The 11,803-nt window shown below is 43.8% G+C and overlaps 1 protein-coding gene across 1 annotated transcript in view; it reads right to left on the reverse strand.

Annotated features, from left to right (window-relative positions):
* Nucleotides 1-1,890: 1,890 nt before the first annotated feature.
* The window catches only part of F7 (coagulation factor VII), a 14,405-nt gene continuing 4,492 nt past the window's right edge, over nucleotides 1,891-11,803 (reverse strand). The window contains exons 5-8 of the mRNA XM_034758133.1: nucleotides 8,833-8,973; nucleotides 5,184-5,290; nucleotides 3,990-4,110; nucleotides 1,891-2,877 (exon numbers count right to left, since the gene is read on the reverse strand). Of these exons, the coding sequence (XP_034614024.1) occupies nucleotides 2,336-2,877; nucleotides 3,990-4,110; nucleotides 5,184-5,290; nucleotides 8,833-8,973 (911 nt within the window). The 3' untranslated portion in view covers nucleotides 1,891-2,335. The remainder of the gene's footprint in view (nucleotides 2,878-3,989; nucleotides 4,111-5,183; nucleotides 5,291-8,832; nucleotides 8,974-11,803) is intronic.

Here is an 11,803-nt window from a genome sequence, read left to right on the forward strand (position 1 = left end):
TAGTAAGCAACTGAATAAAAATGACTGGGATGGCAACAATATAGCCATATTTGGCTATCTGAATAAGGCTGAATATTTACAGCTAATATTCATGATTAGATGGTTTTGTTTAATATGCCACTGTTGTCATCCATACTAGCTGCAAGAGGTGTGCAGAGCTAGATTTGTCTACATTGGGTCCAACGCTCCCATTGCCTGGACCATTGGGCAGGAGATAAAAGTGCCCCCTCCCTTCTCTTGGTCCAGTGGGGAGGAAGGTTGAAGAGCTCAGTAATTCCCTAACTCCTGTGGAGTCTAGAAATTGACCCCCTTCTGAATCAGATCCTGGGGTGTCCACCCAGTTACCTTTAGTAGTTTTCAGTTGCTTTCTATACTCTTCTCTTCCAACATCTTCAGGGTGAAGGACTGGACCCAGCTGACCCATTTTCAACAACTTCAGTATTTGGGGCCAGGGGAGTAGCAGATAGACCTGTTGCCCCATCCCCAGTCCAGGAAAGGATCTTTTAAAGAGGAGCCCTTCCTCACTTATTTTCTAGACTTTTATCCTGTCAAGCTTTAAATATCACAAGGGATGGGGTTTCCACTACATGCTTTGGGTACTATTTCTCAATTGAACAAATCCCACTGTCAGGAGATTTGTCAGGATATTTTGCCTCAATCTTCCTTTTTATATTTTCACCCCATTGCACCTAGGTAGCACCCCATTAAACAATTGCTTCCTTTGAGTTCACACCTTTGATACCTTTCACACTCTGCCTCAATCATTTATTTAGCCAAGATACACATTAAAATTGTAGTTAAAATGTCCTTTGTAAAGCCATCCATCTAGCCCCCTTGTCATTTTGCTTGTTTTTTTCTGAATACACTCCAGTTTGTCAGTATCTTTCTGTAAATGAGCGGGCCAGAAGTTAACATAACATTCACAATGGAGCCCTACATAGAGGAACTATTAACTCTCTGCTCCAAGACGTCCTGTCTCAAGAATCTCGAAATGAACTGGATTGTTGTTTTTTTAACTGCCTCATTGCAAAGTTATGCTTTATTTGCTGGTCACTATAACCTATAGGCCTGTTCTGCATTATTACTTTCCAGATTTCTCACCTACCACTAAATATCTGTGATCTGGATTATCTTTTCCTCCAGATATATTAGTTTTCATTTTTCCAAGATGGATGTTCCTTCATTATTTTCTTCCATTTTAAAAAATCTCTCTAGGTCCCTTTACATTATTATCTCTTCGTCCTTACTGGAATTTTCTGCTTTCCCCAATTCAATGGCATCTGCAGTTTTGAATATGATCGGTATACTGTATCATTAATGAAGATGTTAAATAAAATGAGACCCAACATAGTATGGATCTCTGCAGAAGCCCCCTAAATATCTTCCCATCTCAGTGAATTACCAGGTTTCATTAATTTACTGTTCTTCAGCCAGTCCCTATGACAGTGCTGCTATTCAGACTGATTTGAATTAATTTGGAGAGTAAATTATTTTCTAAAATTCTGATCTATTATATCTACCTTTCTCCCTTAATATATTATGTTGCCCTCATAATGACATTTGGAGACATATTTTCAAAGAAACCACAGTGCAGCCTCTCATTGTGCATTCACAATTTTTCATATACTATCAATTGCACGTGAAAACAATTATTGGCACATGCAACCAGCAATAGCCTGTGCTATGTAGGCGGTCAGAACATAGTTCTGTCCTTAAAATGTATCATTCTACACACACAAATGACAAAAGCCACAGTTTGAACACTGTTGCTGTACGGGGCTGCTATACTAATAAGCATTCCAATTCCCTTTGTTCTCATAATGTAATAATGTTACACCAGAGCAAAGTTACCTTAAAGTCAGATGTACCAGTCACAAATATGGGTCAATATTATAATTGTTAGCAATATTACTTTATTATTTGATGTAAGAAAAATGAAACTAAGCCCTCAGTAAAGACTTAGAAACCTGGAAAGAATCTTTTCCCGTTTCGTTGGTTCTGGAGTCTTAGGACAGATCACTCATATGAAGATTTGACTTTTGCATTTGCAACTGTGATGTAAGGTAATGTAATGGAAATATAATTTATAAATGTTACAACCTTCAAAAAGGTTGCTGCAGAGTAATTCCTCTTTTAAAATAATGTACAAACAATGCAGTCAGGTGAATGAGTAATGTGACTGAACAAGAAAGATATTGGTTTCAAATCATTATGTAAGTGTGTGGGTAATTTATTTAAGATCCGGAAAAATGCTAAACAGGGAAGTGTCCCAGGTGGGACTCAAAAAGACAACTCTGCAATTTGGAAACATTCTGACTAGAGGAAGCCTGGCAGCTTATGAATCCATGTGATTGTTTAACCATTCGAGATATTTAGACACCCTTGTGTAAACCCCATAAGTGCCTTTGGTAGCACACCCCTTCCCCCAGCTGACAATCCCTGTCAGAAACCAGGTGGTGTTGTACTTTGTGGCATGAGGTCCGCCGCTGTCCCCTTTGCAGGAGTCTTTAGTCCCACTGAGGTCTCCTGCACAGAACATGTTCTCTGTAATAGTTAAGTTGGCCTCACTTATACACTCTTGTGTCTTTACACGTGGAACATCAACTCTCATAAGAACTGCAGCAGTAGCACCTCCTTCTATTAGACGCCCCCATCCACTCACTGTGGAGAACCTAATGGAGGACAGCTCAGACATTGCAAACTGTTTCTCGGGCAAACATATCGGTACCACATAATCACTGAAGTTAACAGGCGCCTCCAGGCGCAGCAAGGCAATGTCATGGTCAGTTGTTTGTGGAATATATTTTTCATGAATTATGATTTCAGAAACCTTCCTTTCTTGCTCCCCTTCATCCTCATGATCTATTGTGTGTTCACCTAGAAAAGGAATTAAACCTGTCAGGTTCACATAAATAGTAAGCTCCTTAACTCCACACAGCTCTTGTGGAAAGAGATCACTAAGCTGACATTTCTTTTCTTCTTACTACATTTCCACGGCCACTACTGAATCCTGCATTGTTCATTCTTTTCTGTGGTTCAGCAGAGACAGTACTTGTTTCTCCTAGAGCCTCTTTCTTCATTCCAGCTTTCTCCCTTGACAGAAGACGTGGAATAGGGTTCAGTGACAGAATTACAGCAGAAGCAAGCAGAGTAAGGGTGCAGCTTCAAGAGGGCCTATTACTGCATTAGAACTATCCAGCTTGGCTGTTCCAGGACTAAATTCTAGCACAGAAAAGACTAGACTAGGTTCCATGACAAGGTTATATCTATAACCTCAGTACCAGACACTGGGAGCCAAATTCATCCTGAGTGTAACTCCACTGGCATCTGCATTTCCCAGCAGTGGGAGAGAAGTAATCAGAGTGCCACCTCCACAGCATGTACCCCACTTTCCCCCACACCCTGAAGGATCCATGGGCCAATGAGGGAGTGGGTCAAGAACGGGAGGGACTGAGGGGTTGACGCTGATTGTCCATGGAGAAAACCTTTCCTCTACCACTCCTTGACAGCAGAGTTCCTCCTGGAGTCACGCTGCTAACTGGCCCTGACTGCCACTGCCCCCAAACCCTTCTCAAGGCTGGGTTCCAGGATGCAGAGGCAGACGCCATTCACACCTTTGCACTCTGCACTGTAATTAATCTGTTCACCCATCCCCATTACAATGGGGGTAATTCAGCAACTTTGATCCCAACCGTAGAATTGTCATTTTGTAAAACTTCTGGTTTTTGAGACTTGCATTATGGCCGAGAGGACATTTAGGAATCGCTAACTGCTCCTGTTGTAAGCAAGCAGATGGCCATTGTATTTGTAATCAGTTTTTGACAGATATTGGTTGTATTTAACCCTTCCAAATGTTTGCAGAGTCACACCATGTAAATATGGCATAACTCCACTGACTTGGGAGGAATCACTCTGGATTTACCCAAGCAAAGCTGACAACAAATTTTGGGCCACAAAGTTTGAAAAAGTGAGGCAAGTGAAAGACGTACCCAGTTTTACTCGGAGCTGTTTGGGATGTGTGTTCTCTAAGCAGTGAGCAGCAGTAACCACCCAGCTCGGTCCCACCAGGGAACCCCCACACTTTGGTTTCTCATTCTCTATTAGCAGAGCCTGAAATATGCAAAAGAAACTTTTATGTTACACCAATTTGTTTGACCTGAAATTCTATAGAATTTACAGAGAACATTCATCTTACTTAGCCTGCAAGGACCATGTGTAGTCATCATTTTCCTAACTGCTGATTGGTGAAGTTACCATTTGATCTTCAAGGCAGGGACTAATGTGTATAGCCCAGGGGGATCTAGGTTTTTAGACTAATCATTTTAGTAACTCAGGCTTAAAGTAATTCAGGGGGTACCGGAACTAGGCATCCAACTTCTGTTGAAAGTCAATAGGAGTTGAGCACTTAACTCCCTTAGGGCTCTTTGAAAATCCCAGCCTCAGATGCAAACACATTTATAAGTAGGGCTGTAAATGCTCACGCTGAGTAGCTCCTTAATCTACAAGCAAAAGTATCATGTCAAGACTACTCATGGAAGAAGGGACTCAGCGAGAGTAAAAGTGTCAGCATCTGAGATCTTGGCAATGTTTGTATGTCTTGTGCTTTGCCTTTTCGGAATTTAAATCTTTCACAGGAATGTGTTTGGATCCAAATTACTAAAGTTATTAGTCCTGAAATAAAGGGTTTTATTTTCCTATTTGCTGAAAGAGAAACTTCGTGCCTGGCTCCAAAGTAGACAATTGACAACTTGGGTACTCTACACACAGAATTTAGGGAGAGTTTTGCATATTTTATTCTCTCATGCTTGAACACACCATTCGCACCAATTGCATGGAAAGTGTGAGGGGAAAAAAATCTTCCATGGGACAATTTTGCTCGCATATGTTATTGATTCTGCCCAAGAGTTCACATCCCAGTAACTACAGCCGACAGGCTTGTAGGCAATCTCAGCAATAAGGCCAAGGACTGGATGGGCAGGGCATGGAGGAGGCTGAATTGCCGTTTCATGCCTGGAAAAGCAGTCACTGCAGCAGAGGGTGGCAGTGGGTGGGGAGCTTGCATTACCTTTAGCTGTGCCCTAGCTGTTCTGTGGCTGAACAGAGGGGTTTGTTATCCAGCACTGTCCATCCAGCACCTTTCCCAAGGACTCAGTTGATGACAAAAAATGAAATAGAAGACTCACCTGCCAAGGACATTCACCTGGAGGACAGACATAACCACCTACAATTCTCCCCCGCTGAGTTGTGTTTTGCTTTGCCAAAACAGGTATTTTCCCACATGGGTAATCCACTGTGAAAAATAACAAACACATCACAGTAATAAGTGTGATTAAATACAATGAAATCCACTGGGAAACACACAGGGCCACATTCTCTGCTAGGGTTACTCCAGAAAACTCCCTCTATGAGACATGTCAGCAGAGAATTCAGCCAATAGTCTAGTGGTATTGCTAATCACAGCGTATTTTAAATCACCCAGTGAGTAAATGCTTTTTTCTGACTGGACACTGCCCACAAGTGGTATTACCTTACAACATAGACCCATTGGTTAAGAAGTTGCACTCAGGTACCACAGGAGGCTCAGAAAAAGGCATCGATATAGTGTGTTTGGTGCCCCTTTAATTCCTCCAGGGTTTTCATGATGATCTTTTAAAGCGGGCAGGACAAGGGGCTCTCTTTGAATCCTCCATGACACCTGATCTGCTGCTACTAAACTTCCTGTCCCTCCCCGCTCCAAAACTGCTGACCTCCTGAGGAGCACATGGAGAGGTCCCGTCTCCTGTCCACTTAGGTAGCAAAGCCCTATGTTCTCTGTGACAAGTGGCATCTAAAACCTGCAGGATTCTGCAGCACTCTGAGGATGAAATCCTGATCCCACTGAAGTCAATTCTGGCCCTTGAAGCAGCAGACAGGAAATTCCATGACAGACTCAGGTAAATTAGGTTGTTAGTGAATTAAATAGGAATATAAATAACACAATTAGTATCTCATTGATTTATTTGAACATTAAATTCAATATAATTTGTGCTGCCCCCAAATGATCAGTGTTGTCACAGTCCCTGGGTAGGCTGACCCAGTGAGACCTTTTTCTAGTCCCCCTAGTGTACCCCTTTCCACTGGCACAGCCAGGTTTTGCAGCTAGGGTGGGGCATACGTCATTGGTGTTGCCACCTTCAGCTATACCTGGTGGCTTGCTAATTTCACACATTATCATGCCTGCTACATGCTCTGCCCCTGAACTGCAACCATAAACCCGGCTCGGAGCAGAAGGGAGGCCACAGGGAACGGTGTGGGGAGGAGGCTGGAGAGCAAGGCGCACTGCACTCACCCTACAGTGATGGGTCCTAGCCCATGGGATGGGGCCCAGTTCCTCACTATGGGTGTTACAACCTGGCATACAGGGTCACAGCACCATTCGGGTTTGGCCCAGCCACCGCTCCATCATGATGGAGGGGCAGCCAGGATAAATGTAAGTGAGTGGTGCTGTGACATGGTGTATGGGGTCACCACACTATGTAACCCTTTGTGCCATGTTGCAATGCCTAGAGCAGGGAACCAGGCCCAGCCTTGCAGCACAGGAGCTGCTACTGACAGGTGGGTGTGAGGTGGGCTCGTTCTCCAGCCGCATATGAAAATTTGGGTCATACACTTCTTTTTGTCAAGTGCATAATATGCTTGAAAAGGAGCCACACTTACACACACCTAAAGGCAGCCAGGGGGTGGGGGGTGGGGAGAAGAGATGTTCCCGTCCTCCCACTAGTAGCTTCATCACTTCCCCTCCACTTCTCTTTGGGGTAAGACTCCACAATCCAATCACTCCCTGACTGGGTTTCCAGGTGGCACCCCTCTGGTTGCCAACCTTGACACCTAGCACATCCTATGGGCTTGGCATCTGCACGAGTTTCCCTTTGGGCACCTGTAAGTAGGGCCACAGAAGCAGCTTCCCCAAAAGAAGTAGGATTTATTTTGCCCATAGGTGCACAGTACTCAGAAAAATGGATTTACAGCAACGGAGGCCTACACCCCAACTGCCTCACCTATACTTGGCCTTCCCCTCAAGGCTGTAAGTAGACATGAGTCAGCCACGGTGCTCCCCATTGTATTTGGGGACTGTGTTACAGCATGCCTGCTGCAGATCCCTGACTCTCAGTCTGCCTGCGTCTTCTTGCAGCACCTGACAGCCCTTTCTCCCCCTCCCTTTCTGTACGGTAGCTCTGTTAACAGATTGGTGTCTTCTGCTCTCCAGATTCTCAGCCTTTGTAAAATATCTCTGTAGCCAGGATAGGCCATAAACCTGGCTCCTGTATTTGAGTGTTTTCTGGGGTGCATCTTCTAGGCCATTGTTTTACCTTTCCTGCCTCCTTCCTTTAACAACCCCTTTTCATCTAACTCTAATCATTCAGGCAGGGTAATGTCACCAAGGCCTCATTTACACAGCAATTAAACACTTGGGGCTGGTCCAGGTCAGCTGACTCAGACTCACTGGGGATCAGGCTGCTGGGCTATACAATTGCTGTGGAGTTGTTCGGGTTTGGGCTGCAGCTGAGGCTCTGGGACTTCAGCCCTAGCCTGAGGCTGCACCATATAGCCAGAGCCTCCCCCGTGTCAGCTGATCCAGGCCAGCCGCAGTTGTTTAACTGCAATCCAGACATACCCTCAGATATACTGAGGGGCATATGAAGTTTATAAACAATAAAATGTGATGCGGATTTTGGTATTAAAAATGCATAATGGCATTGTAGAAGTTGTCAGAGGGAGCTGGAGGGTCTGACATCTGGGTAGGAACTTTTGCTACATGGGAAGGCAAGGAAGTCGGTCTTGATTTTATGGAATCAAGGAGACAACTGATGATTTGATCACTGAGGAAGGGAAACATTTTATTTTCTTCCCCATTTTGGCTGGGTCAGAGGTTTGTGGTGAGTCTGGAATTCCTTGGTCCTCATCCCAACAACCCTAAACAGAAACCAACTACCCCACTCCAATACCTGCTGCAACCGCCAAGAATGGAGAAGCACGTTATTGGATTGATGTTTCTTAGTGAAATCATTTCCAATGTTGACATCCCAATTGGTCAATTGTTACCATGAGTCTTCAGTGTCAATACCCCGGTGAGATGAATGGGAGTAAGTCACTCCTCTCAGAACTACTGGTCCAGGCACCCTGTAGACTCACGCGTGCACCACTGTAGCAGTTTACACTCAGTTCACGCTCTAAAGGTTTCCATTGCGGTCATAATTGCTACAGGGGGAAATTTACCAACGCATAAAGGGCAGCTAGACACCCAACGCCTTGTGAAAGTAAATGGGAGTTAGGTGCCTGGCTCCCATTTCAGCTTTGAAAATCTCTCCCTTAATATTTTGAAAATAAAAGCTGATGTTTTGGAGCATAATTATATAGCAACTTGAAAAAAAGAGCATAGATGCAGTTATTCATGAGGCCACATAATCACATGGTACCCAGGCCTGTGCTCAAAGGAGCAATTTGAATCATTTAATCCCTTGCTCCATTAATGAAATAATTTAGGTAGGGATTTTCCAAGGGAGTTTGGCATCCATTAATTTACCCCCACTTAAAAAACCCAGCTGTAGTTTGTTATCTCTTGAGATGAGTGCTATTCCATAGAGAAGAGTACCCAAGTTTGTTGGTCTTATTCAGTAGTAAAAAAGAGCACAAATTTCTCACTGGTTTTATTAGGGTTATTCCTGTCTTGACTCATATGTTGAAATAAAGCATCTGTTAATTGGATAAGAATTGACATCTCCTGGAGACAACTGTAAAAAGAAGTTACCCATCAAATATGTTGCTGTAGTGACTTGCTTTGCATAACCTTACCTTGGGGAGTACAGGACACTTCATCACTTGCTAGTACGTAACCCTCTGCACAAAAGCATTGTCGTATCATGGTTGGACTGTCAATGCAATAATGTTCACAGTGACCATTTTCATTAATGCATGTCGGTTTGTCAATCAGACCTAAATACGTGAAAAGACCACATTAGTTCCTGAATGTGGTGTCTTGTGTTTAACTTGAGTCAATTATGTTCGTAAATTTTGACCAAGAGTGACCTGCAACTCAGTAATGTTGATATATTGATAGAGAAAGCTGCTTCTGGTAGGCAAATATTAATGACAGAGCTGTACAGAACTGGGAACTAAATACCCCGGCACAAATTAAAGAGATCAAAAAATGCACCAAAAATCAGAGAGTGATTGCCATTCAAAATAATTAGCATTTGTCAACAGTTACCACAATATGGTATCTGAGATAGAGCAATACTCACAATAATTAGAATAGGATATCACTGCGGTAACCATATGGTAACTGTTGTCAAATATGTCTATTTAAAAATCATAACCACGGTATTCCTTTCACCCACAGCAGTGCATTGGGAAGGCCATAGGATAATCCACTGCGACCTTTCTTCTGGAGAAAAGACATGTCTGAATGGTCAGTAATTCAAGCTGTCTGAATGGCTGAACATTTATGGGTGTTTTAGAATAATTATTATTTATCCAGTACTTTGAATTGTACCTACCCCAGAGACACGAGCTGCTACCATGTGGGACAAACAAACAGAATAAGTATGGAGGGTTGTGTGGATATTCTAGATGGGAAACACTAGTGAATAGGTTGGTTTTCACAAGTTATTTAAAAGGGGCGGAGAAGGAACCTTGCAAATATTGACTAAGAGGCTGTTCTAGTGTGGGACAGCATGAAAAGGTGGCAAAAAAAGTTAGAACTGGGCAAAGAAGACAGAGCTCGTGGTCAGAAAAGAAGCATGAGCAGGAACAGGAAATGGGAAGGGTTGTAAGAGGTGAGAGTAATATAGGCTGGACTGGCATCATGGATGCCTTATTACAGATGCTTAATGGTAGTTAAAGCCACTAGTTAGGCAACCCATTTAGATCGGACAAGCTACTGATCCTCCTTTGGGCCTACCCTGTACTTATGTACTAAATTTAATAGTCCATATATAGAGCTAGATCAAATGCTCATTGAAATCAATGGAAAGACTCCCACTGATGTCACCAGGCATTGGATCTGGCCCATTGTTCTTTTAATGAAGGTGTAGGCAAGGACTGTTTTCATGTGCACGTATTTACACACTGTGACCATCTATAATATCATGGTCACCCCTTTTACAATTATGATAAATCTTATGCAAAGTATGCCTTGTGAGGTATCACTGGAAAATCATAATGTGCTGACCATTACTGTCCTGTTGAACTGTATGCATCATCATTGTATATGATGTTATGAAATTTTGCTACATGTTTGCTACTGAAACATGTTGAGAGTCTGGGAAATGTCCACAAACTAGCCCCTCAGAGAGGACAAAGAAACTGCAAACACAGAGGCCTTACATGCCAAATCTCAGGTAAACAAAAGGTGCAAGCAAAAATTTGCAATTCATAATGAAGGATGGTCAGCAGTGCACCTACACCATAAGGGCTACCTAAATCCCATGACAGAGCATGGATTTTTACAGCACTTGGAGAAGAGTATAAATGAGGGACAGTGGCATCACCACAGGGCGCCTCTCTCCTCCCCATCTCAACACCTGGAAGACAAAGAGAAGTCTCCTTGAAGTGGAAGGAAGGGATGGTTTTAGCTAGTTAGAATGAATTCTGAACTGAAAACTGCTTGCAAAGTCCAGCAGGCCAAGAAAAACTGTTTGATTCAAATCTTGCATAGCCTGATAAAATTTAGGATTTAGAATGTGTGTTTAGTTTTTAAGTATCAAAGGGGTAGCCATCAGGATTTTTGGGTAGCTATCAGCTCTAGGATTTTTGCCGCCCCAAGCAAAAACAATTTTGGCCACCCCTGTTTTTTTCTTACCCCACCCCCAGCCCCGCCTCAACTCCGCCCCTTCCCCAAATCCCCAGCCCTGCCTCCTCCCGCCAGGCTCTCAAGCCTAGGAGGGAGGGGGAGAAGCGGCACGCGAATCAGCTGTTTCGCATGCCGCGGGCGCTCAGGATCTCCCCCTCCCTTCCAGGTTTGAGAACCTGGGAGGGAGGGGAAGCAGCGGTGCGCAAATCAGCTGTTTCGCGTGCCGTGGCGGGCGAGCGTCAGCGGCAGCGGAGGTGAGCTAGGACGGCCGGGGCACATTTTTAGGGGCGGCAGGGGCGACATTCTGGCGCCGGCCATGCCGCCCCTAAAAATGTGCCGCCCCAAGCACCAGCTTATTTTGCTGGTGCCTAGAGCCGGTCCTGGTAGCCATGTTAAAGTCTGGATCTGAAAAAAGCAACAAAGAGTCCTGTGGCACCTTATAGACTAACAGACGTATTGGAGCATAAGCTTTGTGGGTGAATACCCACTTCATCAGATGCATGTAGCGGAAATTTCCAAGGGAGGTATAAATATGCAGGCAAGAATCAGTCTAGAGATAACGAGGTTAGTTCAATCAGGGAGGATGAGGCCCTCTTCTAGCAGTTGAGGTGTGAACACCAAGGAGGAGAAACTGCTAGTTGGCTAGCCCTTCACAGTCTTTGTTTAATCCTGAGTTGATGGTCATTTGCAAATATGACACCATATTTCTAAGCCAAAGGGTTACCATAATTCAATTAGAAAAATGCCCCTTTTCTCTCAGGTGGTTGAGAAAGTGAACTTAGAAGATCTACACTAATGATTATGTGGCTGCTATGTAGAGTGACTGCAATACCTGTTTGCTGAATGCTTTATCAAACATAAAAAGCAACAGAGGGTCCTGTGGCACCTTTAAGACTAACAGAAGTATTGGGAGCATAAGCTTTCGTGGGTAAGAACCTCACTTGCATCTGAAGAAGTGAGGTTCTTACCCAC

The sequence above is a fragment of the Trachemys scripta genome, chromosome 1 (assembly GCF_013100865.1).
Source record: "Trachemys scripta elegans isolate TJP31775 chromosome 1, CAS_Tse_1.0, whole genome shotgun sequence".
Lineage (NCBI taxonomy): Eukaryota > Metazoa > Chordata > Testudines > Emydidae > Trachemys > Trachemys scripta.